Genomic DNA, 24,870 nt, shown 5'->3' on the forward strand with positions numbered 1-24,870 from the left:
GGGGCACTGGCGAGGGCTGCATTCTTGTCACAGTTCAGGTACCACCTGTCAGGTGATCTTGGGCAATCACGGTCTTTCTCTGGGCCTTGGTTTCCTCGTTTGAAAAATATTCTAGCTCCCAGGCCCCTTTCAGCACCAGTGTTCTGTAATGAGACTACAGCGTAGTTGGGTGTCTTTGCTGCATAGCCTTAGTTAGTTTTTAGTAAAACACCTGTGAATTTTACGTCTCATCAACTTGAACCCAAGCTTGAGTGACCCTTGCTCGCCAGGGTGCTCTGTGGCCTCGTCCTCTGTGTTGTCAGTCGATGTGACTGTTGAGACGGCATATTAATTCAAATCAGAAATAACATCAGGCATCAGAATTGCATGAAGAAGGTAAAGAAGCTGCAAAACCAACAAATCTAATAGTTTTCTTTTAGAATGAATAGCAAGATGATCAAAGTCTTCATTGTCAAGTCTTGACTGGTAACCCATCTGTTGGGAGGTCCAGAACTATCAAAAGATATATTTAGTATAATAAGATTTGGTACAGATGCATTTTAAAGCTAACTAGTTATGGGGTTTCTTTCTTTCTTTCTTTCTTTTTTTTTTTTTTTGGTGAATGTCCTCTATTTTTACTCCTTGTGCAGGTAATAATAGCAACATTATTCGTATTAATAAAAATGACTCATACTTGTGGAGCACACATTATGTGCTGTGTTAAGCATATGTTAATCTCATTTAAGCCTTGTTAACAGTCCTTCTAGAAGAGAAGTAGGTACTGTACTATCCCCATTTAAGTGTTGGTGGAAAGATTTTCATTAGGTGGCACGTTCTTCCCTGATAATTCATAATGAGATTTGCACAGGGGAACGGAGAGTCATTTACAGCTTCCTTTAGGCTGCTGTGCTGGAAGGCACATGTTGCCTCATTGCCCAAGACTCCAGATGTAGGAAGAGTGTGCTTTGGTTGATGGAGCAGAGATAGCCTGGTTTCATTTCCAGTCCTTCCCTCGACTTCTCTAAAACTTCCAGTGGGAAAATAATTTAACAGCTTGGTACCATAGTTATCATGTGTAAAATGTAATGGAGGTAAGAATGCTAGAGGTTATTTCAGGGTTCATGATCACATGGAAAGCACTTTTAGTTTCTGGAACCCAGGAATAATATGAATACCAAGTATTACTGAAGATTGATAAAGGGTTGAGGAGAAGCTCATGAACTAGGTATTTATCTTTCTTAATGCAGTCATTCATCGAGCAGATCCTGTGTATGCACTTCACTGGGCATCATGTCTCAGAGCTCATTAAGAAGGAAGGGAGAGATAGTTGGTTATAATTTAAGCCAGTTCGTAAGAATTTAAAATGTAGAATTAACATATTTTGTTAAGTGGTGAAATATTCTGTGACTGATTACTCACTTTTGTTTTGTAGATCTTGGACAGTCGATATTTTATACAACTACATGTTTGCTACCCTTTCTCAATGATGATATTCTGAGTACTTTGCCCTACACGATGATATCAACGTTAGCTACCTTTCCTCCATTTCTGCACAAGGATATTATTGAATATCTTAGCACATCTTTTCTACCAATGGCTATATGTAAGTTCCATTTTACCTAATACTAGATTCTTTTAATGTATTGTATGAACAGAAATTGCTTTTGCTGTTTTAGGCTGTAGATTTTCAAGATTATAATGGACTCACTTGCTGTATACAGGTGCTATGATTTAAATTGTCATTTCAGCATGATTATTATGGTGAGAATCAAAGAAATGAATGATGATGATACCTTGAAATTGTTTTATTTGCATAATTTGGTCTTATGGAATAGGAAGAACACATATCAAGGTGAAGTCTATATTACCTACATAGAAATTATGGTATTTTTTGTCACTTAAGGACAAAAGGTGGAGAGAGTGTTGTCTCAGGTATAGAAATTCTTATCTTTTGCATCTGAAGGCAGAAGGGTATGATGGGAAGAGGAACAGACAGAGTCAGGATATACAGATCCTAGTTTCAGCTCCGTTGGTAAATGTACTGTGTGGTGTCAGGCAGCTCACGTGGCTGATGCCTCATCGGGGGAATGTTGTCAGCAGGAGCTTCCCCTCGCAGGGATTTGTGATGATGAGGTGAGTCCAAACTTATGAAAACACTTTGAAAGAAGCTAAGGCTTGCGACCCATTCTGTTATGAATGCAGAGCTGACTTGAATTCTATTTCACTTTTATAGATTTAATTCTGTAGTCTTTCTGGACATGAGCAAAGAGAAAAAACAGATTGGGTTGTGGTCTTTATGATCACCATCCTTTTAAAGTATTTTTTAAAGAAATTGGTTATTCCATCTATGCTTCAGGGGGTAACCTGAAAAGATGGTGGATTTAGGAGTCAAACACATCTAGATTCGTATCAACAGCTATGCTACCAAACTAGCTGTGTGGCACTAGGCAAGTTACCTAACCTTTCTGTTTCTTCCCTGTAAAATGAGCATAATAATACTAGTTGCCTGGGTTGTTGGGATACCTGGTTCAGGTTTCTGATTCACCTGGGACACAGTGCTAAGTGCTAAGTGCTAAGTGTTAGTTTATGTCTCTCCTTCCCTCAACTCTTGTTCCATTTAAACACTTTCATTAGTCATATTCCATTCCTAGTGATCATTTTTCACCATTTTAATTTTAGGTCCCTTTGATCTTATTTAACTTGCTGCTTGTTGCTATGGAATAATAATTGGTAAACATAGGTACCTTTAAGCTCCATTACTTGGTTTACAGTTAAGCTTAATTTTAGCTCTGGAGTTGTAATTTTCATGTCTTTTCAGCAAAGAGTCTGACAGCTATCTAAATTATATAGCGATTCAAAAAAATAAGCAGACTGATTATATGGTTCAAGTAATAGAATATTTGATCATTCTCTCCCTCTCTCTTTTTGTTTTTGTTCTGTGTGACCTGACAAGGACTTCACTTATGGTTACGGATCTCAGAATTGTTTAGTTGTGTTCACTGTTAAATTTAGGCATAGGAATCCTTGTTTTGTTTTTATTTATTTTTTTTAAAGAATTACAGGTGAGGGGTACCTTTGTTATCATTAATCTAATTCCCTGTACCCTCCTTCTTGGGAATAAGTTAATAGTTTAGGGAAAGTCATTGACTCTATCAGATCCCTGAAGTTATGCTTCACACAGATCAAACATTGTGACAACTGGCTAGTTATTTGTTTATTCTTAATCCTCATTGATTTCTACTTAATTAAAGCACAGACCCCAAAACATGCCTTGTACTCCCATTAGGTAGAATCCTTATTTATTTAAATGTGTGAGCCTTGACACCCGAGGGGAATAAAATAGTAAGTTGAGTTTACAACATTTGCGTGAATTTTAATACTTAATTAGTAGAGTGACTTGGTGCTCATTTAAATTATGAACAAGCTGTTTATGTCTCTGGGACTCCATTGTTTTTCCAGCTGTAAAGGAGGGGTTTGGAAAACATGTTCCATCTCTAAAGTTATTTCTGGCTTACTAATTCTAGGTTAAATAACATCAATCTTATTTTATGTAAGAGGCACATATATTCCTCTAACCCAGTTGTTGATCTAGTTCATTTACCTCGTCGCTTGGGTTTTGGTTTCTTACTCCTGACTTCGGCTTCGCATCACCAGGCCAATGGGCTGAGGAATAGCCAGTGTTCGACACCTTTAAATCTTTGAAAGTAAATGGTAGTAATATTAAAGGCACATTCTATTATACGATTCAGGTATTTCTTTTGTATTTGTTTTTTTTTTTGCAAAGACACAGACTCAAAGAGAAAGGGGAGAGGGTTCCAGATTAACTACATGAAAATGAACAGACACTGAGAATGTGTGTCTGTTGCTGGCATCCATGTTGTTTCTGTCTTGGAAGTTGTTCCAGTGTCTAGAAATCCTGACCAAAACAAGACAGAGAGAGGGCATTTAACTTCTTCCAGAATGTTTTTATTTCAGGACTGAGAGGTTAGGATGAAGGAGGTTGCATTTTCTGAGTACTTGACAAAAGTCGTCAAGACAAGGCGGCTTTTCTCTCCTCGGTGTGGTGTTTGCCAGGTCAAATGTCAATGTGGACAGTTTTTCAGGTGTTAAATGTTTGAATCATTAAGAACCTAGAATATGAAGCTCTGAACTCTGAGCTGGGTCTAACAGAGCGTCACAGCTCTGTCATTGTAAGGGCTGTGTATGTTTCTCCCTTACGCCCTTCCCGTCATTTTTGTCAATAAACCAAGTACCATGCCTTTGTTTTACATAACTCCTTTTGAGGTGCTGCAGAGGAAACTGTAATTTATTATAAAAATTTCCTTTGACATAACCTTTGCTTTTTAACTCCTTCCATAAACAGATATTCTTCTCTGTATTCCAAGTGTGTGCAATAGGCTTTATTTAAAATACATACACACACACACACACACACACACACACACATATATATATATCTGGATTACTAAGAATTGAAAAAGTCATTAGCATTTCACCATGGAAACCTCTCTTTTTCCAATAAGAAATTTCTAATTTGTGGACCAAATTGAAATATGGATGTTGGGCAGATGATATGGATGTTGGCAGAGAAGAGAAAAGCTGATCCCAAATGGACAGTAACTGACGTAGGCTATGTTATTTCAAAGATGGTAATAAGCCTGAGCAATGATATCAGTAAAAGACCCTTCTAGTGTATCTTGGTAGCCTAGACTATGCAGTGTCATGCAACTCAAATTTCCTCAAAGTCACCTGCCCTTAGGAAAAACAGAGGTTCATTCAGATCTTTGCATTGACTTTAAAAGCAATCATGTGGTTGAATTGAGTATCTGGTTCTAGGATCATTTTTGTTCTACAGTTACTACTCCTATAGAGGATGTGTGTGATGTTCCTGTGATCCTCCAAAAACTAATAAATATATAGGAAAAAAAGATAGAACCCAACACAACGTATTGATGACATTTTAATAGCCTTCTATATATAAAACCTGCTTTATTAGCTAATGATCATTTTTATAAAGGAGGCCTTACTGTACTGTAAGAGCTTTATTAGTCAATCGGTGGAAATGTTTTGGAATAGAAACAGAAAAGCTAAATTGTTTAGTCCTTCGATTCTTGGCAGATCTCTTAACCTCATCAAACTTTAGTTTCCTTAGCTGTAGAATTGTGAGTAATCATGATCTCTCCTGCCTACACCCCGTGTTTGTTGTGAAGACCATGAGATAACATATAGGAATGGCCTTTGGCCATTCATTGTATCATGTTAGACAAATGTAGAATAGACCAAGCCCATAGATATATGACAGATGGGTCAAATACCATTGCAACTAATGCCAGTATTCTGCTCAAATTCACATGTCCTGAAGTTTTATTGTCCTAAATATTGCTTGAGAAAAGGGGCCAGCCTCTGGGGCTTGGGATTTTTTCCCCCTAGAATTTGTTGTATAATAAACAATAATGGCTATAATAGGCTTTGGTCTCGTAGGATCTGACAGAGCATTTCTGCAATTTTTTTTTTTTTAAACTAATCTTGACACCCATCATGGGTCTCGAACTTACAACCCTGCGATCAAGACTTACGTGCTCTGCTGAATGACCCAACCAGGTTCCCCCACCTTGGAGTTGTTGATGGGCAATCTTATCTCTGTGATTTTCATTTATCTAGCGGTCTGCACATCTTTTAATGCTGCGCTGACTTTCGGGTCATGGTGTCTCAGTCTTCCTCTTATGTTGAATTGATATGCCCTTCTGAAGGCATAGGTGTCTTGTGCTCAAACCCTAACTCATGGAACACAAATCCCTCTGCTTACAGAAACAAGACACTTGCTAATGAGAGCAGTGCAATCTGGCAAAGCACAGGAAATGGTTCTACTGTATGGCACCAGACTGTGTTTCTTCTTCCCAGATGATTCTCTTACCTTTACCCCTTACAAAAGTATAAGGTTAATGGGGTTTATTTAAATAGATTCCAATTCAGACTACTCCTTACTACCATCTCTCACCCGGACCCATCCAGTAGTTTCTGAACTGATCTCCCTGCTTCTATTCTTAGCAACTCTACAATTGTTCTCCACCCAACAGCCAGAGCTATGCTCCAAACACGTAAACCAGACCACGTCACTTCCTTGGTCACGTTCCATCACCCTGACCAATCACATTCAGCATCCTTCCCTAGCCCATAAGGCCCTCTGTGCTCTGGCCACTGCTGCCACCTTACTCTGTCATTACTGCCTCTTGTGTGTTCACCCTGTGCCTCCTCATTAGCCATTCTGCAGTTCCATAAAGACACGAGGCTTTTCCTCTGTCTCAGTAGTCCTTCTCCCAAATGGTCATATGATTCCTCCTCACTCTCCTTAGGTCTCAGCTCAAATGTCTCACCTTTCGAGATGCCTTTTCTTACCCTCAAGCTAACCCAAGACCTTCCATCACTTTCTGCCTATTCCTGTGCCCTGCTTTATTTCTTCATGGGTATTTGTTTGCTTGTTCCTCTAGAACAGCACTGTCCATGGAACTTTCTGCAATGATGGAAATGTTTTATAAAATTCTGTGCGAGTACACTAGCCACATGTGACAACCGATCACTTGAAATGTATCTAATGAGACTAACTTTTTAATTTCATTGACGTTGAATTCATTTAAATTTAAATAGCCACATGTGGCCAGTAGCTACCATATTGGATGGTACTGCTTGAGCATCTAAGCTCCATAATGCTTGCTTGTCTTGTTTATGGCTGTATCTCTAGGGTCAGAAAAATGCCTGGTATGTAGGGGTATGAAAAAAAATACATTTTGAATTTGTAAATGAATTTTGAATGAATAAGTCACTAGAGCGTTGCCTGTAAAGTCAAGTGACTTGGGCTAATAATTAAGTTGGTGCTTTCATGCAAGTAGTCTGATTCTCTTTATAAAATGGCTTCCCCAATATATTTATTTATTTAAGTTTTATTTATTTATTTATTTATTTGAGAGGGAGTGAGTACAAGTGGCGGTGGGGAGGGGGAAGGGAGAGGGAGAGAGAGAAAATCTTCAGCAGCTCCACACCCAGCACAGAGCCGGACACGGGCTGATCTTACAACTCTGAGATCATGACCTGAGTGAAATCAAGAGTTGTACATGTCATCGACTGAGTCACCCAGGCATCCCTACTTATTTATTTCTTTTTGGTGAGATTCATCTAAGAGCTATACATGATAGTACATTAGGAAATATAAAATGCAGGAACAGATTAAGGAATTGTTATTGCTCATAGAGGAAAGGGATGCTGGTAACTGTTATTCTGGTGGTGCCGGGAGGATCAGGAACTAGGCCTTAGAACTTGTAATTATATTTCCTGAGCACAATATTAGATGTAAAATTTTCTTATTTTGATTAATTCTCTTCTTCCTTCCACTGTATGGAGCTTTGGCTTTATATACCCTCATGGGGACAAGCCGTACAAGTCGTACATCTGTTTACATCACGCATGCCTTTTTACCAAGATTCAATAAATGATGTGTGCTTGTGCACGTTTATTAATTAGAATTGCTGTGATTTTATCCAGTCTGTTAGAAGGCTAAGAACTGCAAGGCAGTGTCTGTTTATCGAGGTGCTGGAGCCAGTTTCCTAGGGCTTGAGCCAGAGGAATGCTTTTGGCTTTGTGGTTGACCACACTTGAGGGAGAGCTGGATTTGTAGGGGTAAAAGGGACAGCCAAAGGTCGTCGAGCCATTTGGGCTCTTCTCCAAATAGACCTCACCTAAATCATCGAGACATTTTGGGCATCTCTCCCATTTTTAAAGGCCTCCAGGCACAGGGATTCACAAGCTCCCTTTGTAGTAGTCTTTATTTATTTATTTTTTTAAGAAACGTTTGTTATTAAAAAGTTTCAGATGAATTTCAACAGAGGTGAAAACCCTTGTCCCCAAAGGACTATATATATATATATATATATATATATATATATATATATATGTAATTATTTAAATATATGTAATTATTTTTCCACAAGTATGTCAGAGACAAGAATTACCTTCCCCACCCTCCACTCCCCCTTAAACGAAGGGCCCAGGGCCACCCAGTTCTCCCTCGAACACCTGCACACCTTTCTTATTTCCCCTCTAGTAATGCTCCTGCCACCAGGCTCAGGGCCGTCCTGCGTCAAAACCACTTGATGTGGGGTACCTGGGTGGCTCAGTCAGTTAAGCGGCTGACTTTGGCCCAGATCATGATCCCAGGGTCCTGGGATGGAGCCCCACATGGGGCTGTTGGCTCAGGAAGCCAACAGGGAAGGAAGCAGGGAGCCTGCTTCTCCCTCTACCACTCTCCCCTCCTTCTGCTCTCTTTCTCTGTCAAATACATTAAACAACAACAACAACAACAACAACAACAAACTACTTGATGTGCTTATTAAAGCTTTTCTGCTTCCAAGCTGATGGAGTCAGACTCTAGATATGGGCCCCAAAGCTGAATTTGAACAAGCTCCCTGGCTAAAGTCTGAGAGCAACTGCATCTTGCTCTTTAGGATTTGGCTCAAAGTTCTTTCCTTGGTTAATCACACTTGATTGACCAACTTTACCCTCCAAGAGCGTTGACCTGATCTGCATATCTTTGTATAATTATTAATATTCATTTATATCGCACAGCCAAACTAGTTTATCTCCCAGACTCTGGCCTGCTTGGTGACATAGCAGGAGCCCAGCTGCAAGTGATTAATAAAAGCAAATTCAGGTAAATGGAACCTGAATGAAACTAAGGATACATCTGTTTTGTTTGCTTGCTTATTTCTGTAAAGCTGTTGTAAGATCGCCATCCAGTGTTGTGCTCAAAGTCTTCCATCCAACGAAAAGAGTAGAATCATGTTAAATTATCTCTGTGTTCTCCATTCCATGACAAATCTTCTATTTGTGTTTTAATGGCTGTTTCATACATGCGTTTTTTTTATAAGTTGCCTTGTTCTTTATGGATGGAGGTGAGATTTCCATGTACTGCCTTTAATGTAAAATAAAATAAAGCAGATTTGTGGGTCATCTGCTTTTTTGTTGTTGCCCACATTAGTGCTTTTCTCCGTTGTGTGTAGGAAATTGAGAGCTGGCTGATGGAGGTTGTTATACTCACTGGAAGCCGTTCTGTTCATGCTTTCTTGACAATTGGTCACTCAAGCCTAACTATAAGGAAAGGTTTCCCCTGCTTCTGCAGTTGTCCCTGAGAAAAGGAATTGCTTTTATATTTGAGTCCTTTTTTTTTTTTTTTTTTAAGAATTTGTTTACTTGTTTGACAGAGAGAGAGAGAGAGAGAGAGAGAGACAGCGAGAGAGGGAACACAAGCAGGGGAGTGGTAGAGGGAGAAGCAGGCTTCCCACTGAGCAGGGACCCTGATGTGGGGCTCGATTCCAGGACCCTAGGACCATGACCTGAGCAGAAGGCAGACCCTCAACTGACTGAGCCACCCAGGCGCCCCTATTTGAGTCCTTTTGAAGTTTCTCCTATGGGAGCCCTCTCTCATATTACTGGTTAGAATAATAAGAGTACTCTTTGGAGAAAACAAACTCTTCGGAGTATTATCTTGAATGACCCCCACCGGTGCTAGTTTTGAATGCTACTTGGAGTTACCTGTTATGCCACTAGAAAAGAGAGAGAAAGAACTATAATATAGTGTTGGATGTCATTGTAAACAAGCCACTTAAAGATGTCTTAAAAGCAGGATGTAAGTGGTTATCGTGTGAAGACCACGGATACACAGCTGTGAGATGAGTTTTGAAGAAACCAGCTTGCTTTGTGACTGAATACTTGTGGCACAGGATAAAATGTTCAGTGACAGTGGTCCTCACAGATTCAAAAAGTGCTTTCTTCCAAACAGCTTGGTTGGATATGGAGATGGTAAGCTCTGGAAAGCTAAAAAAGTTATCTCATGGTGATGGAGATACTGCTGATGACTTACATGTGAAGACTTGAATAAAATTGTTTCATGATCTGTGAGAGTTGAAAAAAATTTTTAAGTTAATATGTAATTTTTCTGAAAGAAAAATAAAGATGTTAAAAAAGTTAATATGTAATTTTTTATAATATGCTATTTGAAATTGGTGTATGTGACTGAATTAATAAGGTCCCCATTATAAGCTGAACGTTATTTCACCTGCATCTCCAAAAGTTAACACATTCAAGTTGTTTCAAAATAAATAAAACTTTTATTTTTACTTTTATTGGGATAACCTTTGACATGCCTTTATATTTGGGCACGCGGAAGATTTTGCTTTTTCTTTCTCTCCCACCTAGATATAAACATCCTGGGAGCAGAGATCACATCTAAGTACATCTCCGATAAAGCCACTGCATCACACTGTGGCACTGTTTCTGCTCCTTGTAGATTTTCACGAAATGTTTGCCGTTGATGATGACAATCATGGCATTTGTATGCTAGGACAGATGTTTTGTGGTTTTATTTGTGCAAAGCATCCATTGAATGGGTTGAGACTTTTTTAAAAAAAAGTGTCTTCTCAGCTCTCACACTATATGTAAAATAAGAAGTATACATAGAGATTAATTGTACCTAATGAAATAATGTTTTGTTTCAGTGGGTTCCTCAAGGAGAGAAGGCGTTCCTGCCCACGTTAATCTGTCTGCATCATCCATGCTTATGATTGCAATGCAATACACATCCAACCCAGGTCAGTGGAAATTCAAGTGGCTTGACTAAATTAAAAAACAATTGTTAAATAAGATATGAAAGGAGTAGGCTAGAAAGTCTCATGTGAGATCACCTCTTGGTGGATAGAAAACTGGAGATGTGTTATAAGACAGACTTCTGAGTTGAAATAACTTCCCCTTGTCTTTGTTATTAGCAGTAATCTTGCTGGCTATTGATTATTTTTAGAATGTTTGGGGACACAATTTTAGGACATTGACTGGAAATTGAATACAATTGTATAGGAATAAATTAAGTTAGGACTGTAAAAATCACTGCGATTTAAATGACTGAAAATAACTACTGTTAATATTTTGTGAATTTGCTACTCTAATGCCACACAGGTATCCTTGAACATAATTTTTTTACTATGTTTCTGATTATTTCCTTAGAATAAATTCATAAAAGAGGGATTAATGAATTAAGGGACTTGAAAAAATTTTAGTAGTGTCACTAACTATGTATGAGAGTACATTGTAACCTGTCATTGAATAATGTACAATTTGTATTCTGTTAGACAGACAAAAAATATTATCTCGTTGTTTTGACTTGTATTTTCTTCAATACATAGTAATGTTGGATAGGTTTTGTTTCTGTTCGTCGGTATAACTACATATGAAATTTGGGAAACTGACCTAAAAAGGGGCTAACTATTGGCATCACATACTAAGATGTGAACTCGGTTTTAATTTTCATTTATTGATTTGGAAAGTGAACCAATTTGGTGGCACTGTTTTCAACCACCTACTTAATTTCATTGTAAATAATAAGTTTTTGATGCAGGATGAGGAAAAAATGTTTTATTTTTAAAAAGATTATTTGACAGAGAGCGAGAGAAAGGGGGTCGGAGTGGCAGAGGGAGAGGGAGAGAGAATCTCAAGCAGACTCTGTGCTGAGTGCAGAGCCCCTGGCAGGGCTCGATCCCGCAACCCCGAGATCATGACCAGAGCCGAAACCAAGAGTCTGAGCCTCTCAGGTGCCCAGAAAAAAATGTTTCATGTTTAAATCTTAATGCTTCTTTGTTTGGAGTGTTACCCTTTAAATACGAAACACCTTGAGTAATTTAGTCATTGTATGAGTAATTCAAATGTATAATTTTTTGGAAGTTCTATCTCCTATCTCACTCATGCTTAGAGGACCCTCAAAATGTCGTTTATATTTGTTATATATTATATTCTGAAAACACCCTTCATTCGGAGTCTAGTACGTTGAAGTCTCCTCCTGAGGCTTTGGTTCTAGTTTCTAAGTTGGGAAGCAATAAAGCAGGGGGCCTAACATCGTGTGCTTTGAGGTTAGATGTCTGTAGGTTCATCTCTGAGCTCCCCAGTAAATTGCCAGTTAGTGTTAACGTTGCACAAGTTTTTTTAACTTCCCTAAGGTCAAGTTTTCTCATTTCTAAAGTGGGAATAACTATTCCTACAGTGCCTTAAAATGTCGTAAGCCTTTGTATGTGAAGTGATTGCCTCACACAGGGACGGGCACATTGTAAATGCTCAGTCAAGGACAGAGTCCAAACCACGGCAATCTGCCATTTTCTTCTTGGAGTTGGATGTTCCTCTGGGAAACCACTATGATCTGACTGCATTACTTCTGTTATTTCCAAATCTGTATCTTCATCTGTTCATGGGGAATGTCTGCGCCTGCTATGCCATGCTAAAAATGACAGTCAGGACCTATAGCTGGTCTTTTGTGAGGAAAGGGTTAAGACTGAGGTGATACTCACCAGAGAGCTCACAGGGACCCAGAGGTAGGGCTTCACTTTGTTTAATTTTTCTGGGGGAAGTAGCAAGTGGCAGCTAGGTCCTTGTAGCCCATGGCGTATCAAGGGTAGAGCATAGACCTCGTTCAACTAACTGAGTAAGTTCTTTGTTCATGGTTCTGAGCTAGACATTGTGAAAACCACCCAGAAGTGTAAGATATGGGGCTTGCTGTGGAGCAAATGACTCATTGGAAATATTAGGCATATTCACAGAAATCATTAATTTATAATATAAGGTAATATGTGAAAAGTACAAAATAAATACTGTGGGTAGTATTAATTCATCAGAGGGAGAGAACTCTATGGATTGAAATGATCAGGGAAATCTTCATGCCACTTGAGCAAAGTATGGGTCTTAAAATGTGGATAAAGTTTTGATTGAAGAAATTTACACAAAGGGACTTTCTAGGTCTGTTCATGAGGCAGTCAGGGGACGGCTCTGAACCGGGTTCATGGGACAGACATATAGAGAAAGGAACATCTGTACATGAGAACACACTGATGGCTGAAGAACAGAATTCCAATTCTAGAGGACTATTTATATATTCAGTAAACAGTCACTGAATAGCTAGTCTGTGCCAGACGCTGGAGACATCATGGTTAGCAAAACAGAACTGACCTCTGCCCCTGCCTCATGAAACTTACATGGTAGTGGTGGGAGAAGACATGAATTCAGTAATTACAAAAGCAAATGTGAAGGGGTACCTGGAGGGCTCAGTCCGTAGTTAAGTGATTGGCTCTTGATGTCAGCTCAGGTCATGATCTCAGGGTCATGAGATCAAGCCCTGCATACAGCTCCTCGCTGGGCATGTTTAAGAGTCTCTCTTTCCCTCTGCCCCTTCCCCCCATGTCTTTCTCCCTCTCTAAAAAAAAAAAAAAAAAAGGAAGAAAACCAAATGTAAAGTTTCAGCTGTGACAAAGTTCTTGAAAAAAGGAGATATCCTTTTATGGAAGAGGTCAGAGAGGGCTTCTCTGGGGAAGTAGCCTTTTCTCTGAGGACTGAAGGATGAGTACCATTAACAAGGCCTACAGGGGGTGGGGGATTCAGGTAGAAGAGTCTCATGTGTCAGTGGGAAGCCTGGCAAGCAGATGGGACTGAGAGATTGGCATCGCTGGAACTCAGAGTGAGGGCTGTCTCATGGGAGGTGAGACTGGGGGCGTCTGTGGGCCAGAACATGCGGGATGTGTGGGCTCTGGGAGTCCTGTGTTTATTCGCGTCCAATGGGAAGGCACTGGAGGACTTAGGGTGGCCGTGTGTGTGTGACCCTGACTGTAGTTGAGAATGGATTATGAAGAGTAGATATAGATTGATCCAGAAGGAGCCATGCCATTTATCTGGGCATGTAAAGAAGGCAGGGGCAATTGAGACTGTGAAAAAGTATCTAGAAAGTAAAATTGATGGGATTTGGTGACATATCAGAATTTTTGGCTTGCAAAACTAAATACATGGTGGTTCTATTCATGGAGAAATGAGACACTGGACGAAGAAAACCAGGCTTCTGAGGAATGCTTATGAATCTGTTTTGGACATTGTGTTCAAGGTGTCTCTGAGATATTTATGAGAAGATGGCATACCTTAGACTAATACAGTGTTCTATGTCAATTTTATCTCAGTCTAACTGGGAAAAAAAACTTCACGCATCATCTCAATAATTTTATATGTCCAAAACACAAAAATGCAAATAAATCGGCTTCCTTTAAAAAAAAAAAAAAAAGAGGCAACAATAATTAGGAAGTTGTATCATGAGCCCAGAACTCAGTATAGAGCTCTGGGCTTGTGGTAATGAACTTTGAACCTACGTATAAGTGTCCAATGGCCTTTATTAAATTGCATATAGATGGTACCTGAAGTTGCATATGAATGTGGGATTGCTTAGGAGAGAGCACAGAATGAAAAGTGCAGTGGGCTTATGATCAGGCTTTCAGGAACTGCAATGGATAATGGTCTAGTGGGAGATGATGAACTTGTCAAGCAGGCAGAGAGGTTGTATCTGTTAGGATGTGTTTGGGTGACTAACAAAAGTTTTGAACTACAAGAACGTTTGTTGATTTTGTTTACTTAGTAGGAGGTCTTACAGACAGTGCCACAGTATCAGGGGCCTGAGATGGTGCCATTGTGCTTTTCTTGGACTTCCCCTCGGGTTTGCAAGATGGCTGCCCCAGTGGGGGTTGTTTTATTCTCACACAATCACATCCACAAACAGGTAACAGGATCAGTCAGGGTAATTAGAGAAAGGCCTCCTATTGTGCCTCTTTTTTCACAAGAAAAAATATTTCAGAAGCACCCCACTGCCCTTCCCAGCAGATTCTCTCTTAGGTCTTACTGGCCAGAACTGAGTCACTAGCTCTAAGGGACTCTGGGGAAGTATCTTGCTTTGTAGTCTGTGCATTGGGGGAAGGACAAGGAAGAAAGGGCTGTTGATAGTAGTTGAGTAACAACAACAGTGTCTGCCACAGGTAATAGGAGAGGGCTAGTCGTGAAGTCGAGGGAAGAGAGTGTTTTGAAAAGGAGACAAGGGTCAGCAGCACTGACTGCTGCTGAAGGTCAAGTAAGAGGCAGACTGAAGTACGTCCATGGAATTGAATGACATAGAGGTCATCAGTGACCAAGGTGAAACCAACTCTAGGGCTATGACAGGGTTGGATGACAGATTTGGGAGGATATGAAACAGGTCTCTGACTAGGTGGAGGTATTTTTCTTTTCCCAAGTAAACATGGGCAAACCAAAGAAGCTTGCTGTTTCGTAGCTCCTAAGAATTCCTCAACAAGGTGGACTTTGGTGCCCGAGTGATGAAAGACTCTCTAGCTAATCCATCAGTTTGTCATTTGCTATCTATCTCCAAACTTGGGCAAGATAGGAATCTAAGCGGAGTAAGTTTCCTCACTGCAACATGGTGGTTATGAGATAATATATATACGGCTCTTAGCGCAATACCTGACACATAATGAACACCCAGTAAGTGTTCCTAGAAGGCAATTTTTGTTCTTGTGTAGTTCTTGAGTACATTGATGTAAATTTGTATTATATAATTACTATTACTAGGGCTTGTCCTTAATATTTCTTAGTAAAAAGCTTGATAAAGTCAAGGGCTCACATGATTTTTGAAATGTACGAATACTTAAAGGAAATGAGTAATTTTTTATTTTATTAAAAGTTTTTGTTATTTAAAAAATTTTATTGTTCAAGTATAGCTGACGTACAATTATATTAGTTTCAGGTATATGACATAGTGATTTGACAATTCTGTACATTATTTAGTGCTCACCGTGATAAGTGTGGTCACCATCAATATTATTACCATATTATTGACTATATTCCCTATCTTGTACTTTTCATCTCCGTGACTTACTTATTTTATAACTGGAAGTTTCTGCCTCTTAATCTACTTCACCTGTTTTGTCCATCCTTCACCCTCCCCCCGCTCTGGCCCCCACCAGTTTGTCCTCTGTATTTATGAGTCTGTTTCTGTTTGTTGGCTTTGATTTTTAGATTCCACATATAAGTGAAATCATATGGCATTTGTCTTTCCCTGTATGATTTATTTCACTTAGTGTAATATCCTCTGGGTCTATCCATGTTGTCATTAATGGCAAGACTGCATTGTTTTTTATGACTAATGTTCCACTATATATATTATATACCACATTTTTTTTTATTCATTCAGCTCTTGATGGACACTTAGATTGCTTCCATACTTTGGCTGTTGTAAATACCATTGCAATAAACACAGGGCTGCACATGTCTTTTTGAATTAGTGTTTTTGTTTTCTTTGGGTAAATACCCAATAATGGAATTTCTAGATTATATGGTATTTTTCTATTTTTAATTTTTGGAGGAAACTCCATATTGTTTTCTGCAGGGATTGTACCAATTTACATTCCTACCAACAGTACAGAAGTATTCCTTTTTCTCTACATTCTTTTTTTTTTAAAGATTTTATTTATTTGTCAGAGAGCGAGCGCAAGCACAGGCAGACAGAGTGGCAGGCAGAGACAGAGAGAGAAGCAGGCTCCCTGCCGAGCAAGGAGCCCGATGTGGGACTTGATCCCAGGACGCTGGGATCATGACCTGAGCCGAAGGCAGCCGCTTAACCAACTGAGCCACCCAGGCGTCCCTACATTCTTTTTTTAAGATTTTATTTATTTATTTGTTAGAGAGAGAGAGAGAGAGAGAGAGAGGGAGAGAGTGAGCACAAGCAGGGGGAGCAGCAGGCAGAGGGAGAAGCAGGCTCCCTGCTAAGCAAGGAGCCTGATGTGGGACTTGATCCCAGAATCCTGGGATCAGGACCTGAGCCGAAGGCAGACACTTAACTGACTGAGCCACCCAGATGCCTCTTTCTCTACATTCTTAACAACACTTGTCATTTCCTGCCTTTTTGACATTAGCCATTCTGACAGGTGTGAGGTGATACCTCATTGTGGTTTTGACTTGCATTTCCCCGATGATGAGTGATGTTAAGCATCTCTTCCTGTGTCTGTTGGCCATTTGGATGTCTGTTCAATCCTCTGCCCATATTTTAATCAGATTATTTGTGTTTTTTTGGCAGTGAATTGTGTAAATTCTTTATATGTTCTAAATATTAGCTCCTTATCAGAGATACTACTTGCAGGTATCTTCTCCTATTTGGTAGGTTGCCTTTTTGTTCTATTGATGGTTTCCTTTGCTGTGCAAAAGCTTTTTATTTTGGTGCGGCCCCAATAGTTTTTTATTTTTTGCTTTTGTTTTCTCCCCCTGAGGAGACCTTTCCATAAATATGTGGCACAGGCCCATGTCCAAGATAATACTACTTATGTTTTCTTTTAGAAGTTTTATGGCTTTAGGTCTCACATGTAGGTCTTTAATCCATTTGAGTTTACTCTTATGTATGGGTAAGATAGCGGTCCAGTTTCATTCTTTTGGAAGTAAATAACTTCTAATTTAATGATTAGATGAAAAGTCATACTAATACATTTTACTATATCTAAAAGGATATTTTATCTGATGTTTACAATTTGTGTTCAAATTATATTTTCTTCCTTACAGTGTATCATTGTCAATTATTGGAATGCCTCATGAAATATAAGCAAGAAGTCTGGAAAGTAAGTTTTGGGTCAAATTTAACTCATAGCCACAAACTCAATTTGTATAATGGAGTACAAATACTTTGCCTATTAAAACAGGTCAGATTTATTGCTGTCTTATTATTTCGGTGTGGCAGAACCTGGAATTCTTTCCTTCCTGGTTAGTTTATTATTTAAGGCAGAAATGATACTTGAAGAACAAACACAGGGGCCTGACAGAAAAAGTAATTGGCTAGCTCTTATTATCAGAATTCAGCAAATGTTATATTACTTGGCAATTTTATTTCATTTGATATGTTGCTCGAAAACCTATATTCTCTCAAATAGGAAATGTGGATTTTTAAGAAATGGATTTTAGGAAAATATTTGAAAAACACAGTGTTTGACAAACTGGTTCATGCTATTCTAAAGTCTTCCTTTAACATTATCCTGAGTAGAGAAGAATTTATTAAAAGTGTAGTTTTGATCTATAGCTGGGGGGGAGGGGAGGTGATTATTTACAGGACCCATAAATAAATAAGAAAAAATAATGTTTTAATATGATCTCATCTGAGAAGCATATCTCAATGATGAGATCCCAGTGGCAGGGGCGGGGGAGGGGAAGAAGGGAAGGAGGGGGAATAGAGGGAGGGGGTGGGGGAGTGGGGGAGGAACCACCCAACTCTTCTATTGGACTTTGCACTGCTTTGGTAATATTGAATGAGCTAATCTCATCTTTATTTGATGATGCTAAATCAAAGTACGCTTCCTGTTTCCTTTAGGATCTTTTGTATGTGATAGCCTATGGGCCTTCACAGGTGAAACCTCCTGCTGTGCAAATGCTGTTCCATTACTGGCCAAATTTAAAGCCTCCTGGGGCAATAAGTGAATACAGGGGCTTGCAGTATACAGGTAAGAAGGCAAGAACCCTGTCATGCCCCATTTTTATTTCTCTTATGCCACATTTGCCTCACTGACTTACTATTATTTTTTAAAAATCTGGCTGGATTATATTTATGTGCCTTTAGATATTGTCACAAACCCTTTCTGAAACTGAGTGGTATAAAATACATGAATGAAAATTGATTCCAAGAGCCTCTATGACACCCTGGCAAATTGGCCAAGTCTCGGTCTCACTCGTGGTACACTTGGCCTGGGGTCCTCACTATTGCTAACTGTGATCAGAGGTGTGAGTGATGAGGATTGCTGCAGATGTGCCCACCATTGGGCAAAACCCCAGCTGGCTAATTCTGCCCAGACAAGAAGATTTGCGTTTTCAACATTACCAGTTCATATGCTAAATAAAAACTAAGTGATCCTGCAACGCATTGGACAGGAAGAGTCAACAATCAGTGAATATTTGTATAACTAATAACCAAGAAATAGTCATTGAATTTGAGTGGAAAGGCTTATACTTACCAAAAGACAAACAAGCGTCAGGTCCTAGGTGTTGTTTATGTTTACATGTTGTAAAATTGGAGAAGGGACCTATGGCCAACGACGTTTCCGATGTCCCTGCCTAACCTCCTCCTAACCTAGCTGTCTACATATTTTTATGAAAATAAGCGAGGGGGGTATTTTGGCAAACTTAGCTTTTATTTGAATTATTGTGAGATTGTATACTGATGCTCAGACTTTCCTCCTTTCTTGGTATGACTTGTCTTTCTAAAGGTGATTTGAGGCAGTTCAAAGGGGATTTAATTTAATTCGGGTGTCTGATTTAAGTTCTCCTGATTAAAACCAAATGTTACAGATATTAACACCTGCTTTTTGGGCTTTAATGATCTTTGGTGGGCTTATTCTAAATTCAGAACAAATAATACTGGCTTTAGTGGTAGCAATAATATTAATTAAAACAATGAAGGTAAATAGTAAGTGTCTTTTTAAAACATGGAGTTTGGTATCATTGGCATTTTAAATCAAGGATAGTAGAGAATGCTTAAGTGTTGCTAAGTGGATAATTTGTAAAAACAGGAAAAAAGCAGGAAGCATTAATAAAATAGATGAAATGATTGAAATATTCAGCTTCTTCTTGGTAAGTACCTGAAGTAAGCCTTTACTTGATGTATGAATGGGGAACTGGTATCAGATGAAATTTATTTGCTTGATAAATATTTGAAGAGTTACTATTATGTGCCAGGCACTATTTCCTGATGATGTAACAACCGATTCAGAACCAGACCCCATGGAGCGTAATGCAGTTTGGAGATGGAAATTCAACAAGTATTTATAGGGTGTCTACTATTAACCATGTGTTATTCTAAACACTGAGTAGTCAAGGAATGAAAAAAGCAGACGAAAATCACTAATGTCTCAGCACATACATTCCAGTTTCTGGAAAGAGCAGGAAACCACTTTACAGTGTAGTAAGTATTAAGGTAGCGCAAATACAGAGAGCTGTGGAACTATGCAGCAGGGGCCTCTGAAACTCACCCTGATGGTGGGCAGGTTTGGGGAGGGTTAAGTTGTCAAGGAAGATTCTCGAGTGAGTGACAGGTAAGCCAATACCTGAAAGATAATGCACACCCTGGATGTCAAAGAGAGAGTGAATCATGAGTGGGTAAAATGTAGATTTGAGGCAGAAGGAATAGCATGGGTTCAGACTTGGAGGCATGATACATCATGATCATATTTAGGAACTGGAAAAGGTTATGTGCAGTCAGACAATGGAGTGACAGGAGGAGAGCAGCTAGAGATAAGCAGAAAGCCTGGCAGGGCCTGCGAAGGAGTTGGGATTTTATCCTAACAGCCAAGGGAAACCACGGACAGGTTTTCCAGGGAGAAGCCACATGATGAGATTTCTCTGTTCGAATATCCCAGAAGCCTTACAAACTGACAGTGGCTTCTGTTTCCTTCTGTGACTGTAACCCCCGGGAAGAGTCAGCTGAGTCTCCCCAGAATAGTTCAGTCTGTGCCTACTAAGATCAGAGCGATTCTTTCATTTTCTCTTGGCCTACCTGGACAAGATGTCTGTGTCTACCGGCATCCGTCCTTCTGTCCATTCCTGTGATCACACGTCTACCCGCTTCCCCCTTCTAGTCTTTCAACTGTGTGGCATTATGTTCCTGCTCCCTGCCAGGCACTGTGCAAGGTCCTGGGGAAGCGACTCTCTTGGAACCCCCATTCCGGTGGACCATAGTGTTCTGTACAGGAAACAAGAGATCCTGAAGATCCTGAAGAAATCAGTCGTTCTGGTCCATATATTACTATCATCTAGTGCTGGCTGTTTGTCAGACATTGTTCTAGTTGCTTCCATCTCACCTAATATTTTAGCCTTCTCCTAACTGAACACAATTATGGACCAAGCATCCTATTGGGTTTTGTTGACATTTTCTCAATCCTTATAAAACCTTGAGAGGTAGGTTTTGTTATTTTGGTGTTACAGGTGATGAGTGGGGCACAGAGTCTGGTGACATTCACACAAATAAGGGAGCACAGCTTGAGTTTGAACTTAGAGTATCTTCACTGAAAACCCGCATTTTTTTATTCTGACAGTATGACATCACTTCTCTCAATTCAGTTCTTTAGTTAAACTTTAGCTGGAGCATTAGAAATTATCTACAATGTCTGCCACGATGAAAGATGCACTGAAGGGTATCATCAGTATTTAGATGGCACTCCAACTCTAAATACTCATTATTCTTAATAATAAAAATTATATGGATACAGAATTTTATGGGCTTGGAAACTCAAAGGTAAAATACTGTCTTAGGGACCAATAACTTTTGTATGCTTTCTGAGTGATTTATTTCTTTTTTAAAAAGTGAAATTAATTTTTTAAAAAGAAACTTTGCTTTTAGAAAAATTATAGAAATATTTAAGAAGGAAAAAAATGCTACTACCTAGAAATGACCAATGTTAACATTTTGGTATATTTCTGTCTAGTTTTTTTTTATGCATATTTTAAAGCAAATTAGAGTTCCTATTATATATAATTATACAAGGTTTCCCTCCCAAGCTTTTATTGGGACACTTTGAAAACACAAAAAAGTTTAAAGAATAGTACTATGAACCCACTTATAGCCATGTAGATTTAGTAATTATTAGGAAATTAACCATTAGTTTAAGTGTACATGTATGTGTATATAAATTTTCTATTGCTTTTTAAGCATAGCAACATAGGAATAATTACAGCTCATATGAAGAAGATCAAACAGTGAAGATTTGGTAATCTACAGTGTTTGCCTCTTTTGGGCTTATTGCTATTTGTCAAGAACAAAAATTGCTTCAATTGTTTTGGTCATTAATTACAAGTCTTAAAGATGCAAAAATTACAGGGAAGTTTCTTGGCAGTGGAAATAGCCATTCTATCATTCTATGAAGCTGTTTCTGTTGGGGAGAAAGAAATTATTTAACCTTTTTTTGGTGACTGTGTCTCAACGCGTAAATAATTTAGATCAGCACCAGTTGTGTAGTTTCTATCTGAACTAGGGAACAAAAGATGTGGCACAAGATATGCGTTTCCAAGACAGAGTTCATTGCAAACATGGTAAAGAATAACTAAAGATAAGTGCTACAAGGGTAGACTTTGGTCTAGGCTACCAGATATCTAACTTTATATTAGTACCATTGGATTCTTGAGTTGTATACAAGAAGGTCAACCTTTTATGTTGTAACTTCTCTATTATTGAGTTCTTGTTTATCATGTTATTTTATCTCCACAAGCTTTAAGAAATGTTTTAAACCTTTTAGATTTGTTACATTATACACAAGTGGAAAAACATACAAATTGCAAGTGTACGGGGAACATCCCCCACCATGTTTGCCACCATGATTACCCACTCCTTCTATCCCAAAGATAGCCACTAAATTGACTTCCAGCATCAATGATTAGTTTTGCCTATTGTGAGTTGTATATAAATGGAATCATACATTATTTATTTGTGTGTATATGTGCATGTGTGTGTGTGTGTGTGTGTGCTTGTGTGTGATTTGTCTGTGGGTTGAGCATAATTGTGTTTCATATATTTTTATTGCTGTATATATATTCTACAAAATGAATGTATTGCAGTGTATGTATTGGTTTTCTATTAATGGATATTTGGACTGTTCCTGCTTTTTGACTATTAAAAGTAGCTGCTATGAACGTCCTTCTATATATCTTTTGGTGCATGCATGCACACATGTCTGTTAGATATACATCTAGGGTAGGATTGCTGGATCAGAGGGTATGCATATATCTAATTTTTTTTCATCTTCCCCTCCCCTGCATATACCTAACTTTATTTGCAAACAGTTTTCCAAAAAGGGTTGTACTAATTTATACTCCCGTTACCAGTATGTGAGAGTTCTTTTTGTCTATATTCCACATTTAGGGCAATACTTTATTTTGTTTTCAAAATTTTACCCATTTTCAAGGGACATAGAAGTATCTTACTGTGGTTATAATTTGCATTTCCCTAATTAATAATGAAGTTGGACATTTTTTCATATATTTATTGGCTATTTGGGTATCCTCTTTATATAGTCTTTGTCAGTAAAGTATGTTGCAAAGTATCTTTTCTTATCTTTTTTTACTCTGTAAATGATGACTTTTGATTAGCTGAAGTTCTTATTTTCATATAATCAGATTAGCAATCTTTTTCCTTATATCCTAAGAAAATCTTTCCCCATACTAGTTATAATGTTATTCATTGTTATCTTCTAGAATAGTTGTTTTTTACCTTGTACATTTAGATGTAGATGAAATTAATTTTTCTGTCTGTTGTGAGATGTCAATTTTTTTTTCTCTATGGATAAGCAATAGACAACATCATTTATTGAAAAGATTGCCCTTTTCTTACTGCTCTGTAGTACCATTTTTGTTATAAATCAAGTGTCTATTTAAGGATGGTTCTCTTTATGGAGTCATTATTTAGTTTAATTGGGCTATTTTTCCTTTTCCCAAAACCACACTGTCTAAATTAATGTAGTTTAATAATAAAACTTTTATATCCTTCAGTACAAGTCTTTCTACCTTGTAGTTGCTGTTCTCTTCATTGTCTCCACCTACATTCTCTTCTTTCTAGTCTTTCTCCTTCTCCTCCTTATTTTATTCCTTTTCCAAGATTATCCCTAGCTATTTGCTAAGTTAAAGAGTCTGTTAAGTTAAACACACGCACAAATACACCCCTAAACTATTAAGATTTTGGCTGAGATTGTCTTGAATCTATAGATGAGTTTGGGGAACTGACATCATTATAATGTTGAGTCTTCCAATCCATGTGCTAGAAGTATATCTCGTGTTTTAGGCTTTTTTAAGTTTCTTTCAGTGCAGCATCATAGTTTTCTGTATAGGTGGCTTGCTTATATCTCATGTAGCGTGTTCCTAGGTATTTATTTTTTGATGTTATTGTCAATGATATATCTTTAAAATATTACATTTTCTAACTCTTCATTGCTTGTATGTAAATATGCAATTAATTCTTGTGTATTTATCTTATATCCAGCAACCTTGTTAAATCACTTTTTAATTCTAATAATTTATTTAAAATTTTTTAAAAATTTCATGTATGCAATTATATTATTGCTGAATAATAGCAGTTTAATGCTTTCGCTTCAGTCCTGTAGTCTTTTATGTCTATCAACTTATTGCAGTGGTTAAAACTTGTGCCATACTGAGTTTTAAGTTCCTTCAAGGTTTCTTCTTTGACCCATTTAAAAGGGTAATGATTGATTTCTAAACATAGGCGGATTTTCCTCATGAAGTTTTGTATTGATTAGCTTGATGCCTCTGTGGCCAAACAACATACTTTGAATTATTTCATCCCTTTTACGGTTTTTGCACTTCTTTAGGGTTGAGACTATGGTCATTTTGTATGTTCTGTGTACTTTAAAAAACCCCTTGTATCTGGCAGTTGTTGGATACTGTGTTCTCAATATGTCAGATAAAATTTCCTAATCATGCAGTTCAAATCTTCTATATCTTTACTGTATTTTTGTCTTTTTCTTCTATTGGTTACCAAGAATAAAATTTAAAAATATCCTGCTATGATTGTGAATTTGTGTATTTCTCCTTGTAGTTCTATGTTTTTGCTGTATAAATTTGAAGGCTGCATAAAAATTTAGAATGCAATATCTTTCTGGTGAATTGAAACTTTTACCATTATGAAATGCATGATTTTATCTCTAGTAATGTTTATTTGTGTTAAACTCTACTTTGTCTTAGACTAATATAGCTATACCAGCTTTCACGAGTGTTTGCATAGTGTAACTTTCCATCCTTTTATTTTCAACTATTTTATTTTCTTATATTTCATGTGTGTCTTGTAAGCAACATGCAGTTCTATATTTTAATGTCAATTTTCATAATTTTTGCCTTTTATTTGGAGCACTTAGTTCATATCTATCCATTTACCAAATTATTGGCATATTTGATTTTAAATCCCCCATTTTTCTATTTGCTTTTTATTTCTCCTGCCTCTTTTGTGTTCCCTTTTATCTCTCCTTTTTGCCTCTC

General features: G+C 38.1%; 1 protein-coding gene across 4 annotated transcripts in view; it reads left to right on the forward strand.

Annotated features, from left to right (window-relative positions):
* Positions 1-1,479: 1,479 nt before the first annotated feature.
* UNC79 (unc-79 homolog, NALCN channel complex subunit) overlaps positions 1,480-24,870 on the forward strand; it is a gene marked incomplete at its 5' end in the record, with an annotated part of 191,813 nt that continues 168,422 nt past the window's right edge. For 3 of the 4 annotated variants that reach the window (XM_080808708.1, XM_080808710.1, XM_080808711.1), the window contains 4 exons: positions 1,480-1,582; positions 10,524-10,616; positions 17,416-17,471; positions 18,215-18,344. In XM_080808708.1, coding sequence (XP_080664834.1) covers positions 1,495-1,582; positions 10,524-10,616; positions 17,416-17,471; positions 18,215-18,344 — 367 coding nt within the window. The remainder of the gene's footprint in view (positions 1,583-10,523; positions 10,617-17,415; positions 17,472-18,214; positions 18,345-24,870) is intronic. The other variant, XM_080808709.1, reaches the window with a different exon arrangement.

This window comes from Martes martes (assembly GCF_963455335.1).
Source record: "Martes martes genome assembly, chromosome: 7".
Lineage (NCBI taxonomy): Eukaryota > Metazoa > Chordata > Mammalia > Carnivora > Mustelidae > Martes > Martes martes.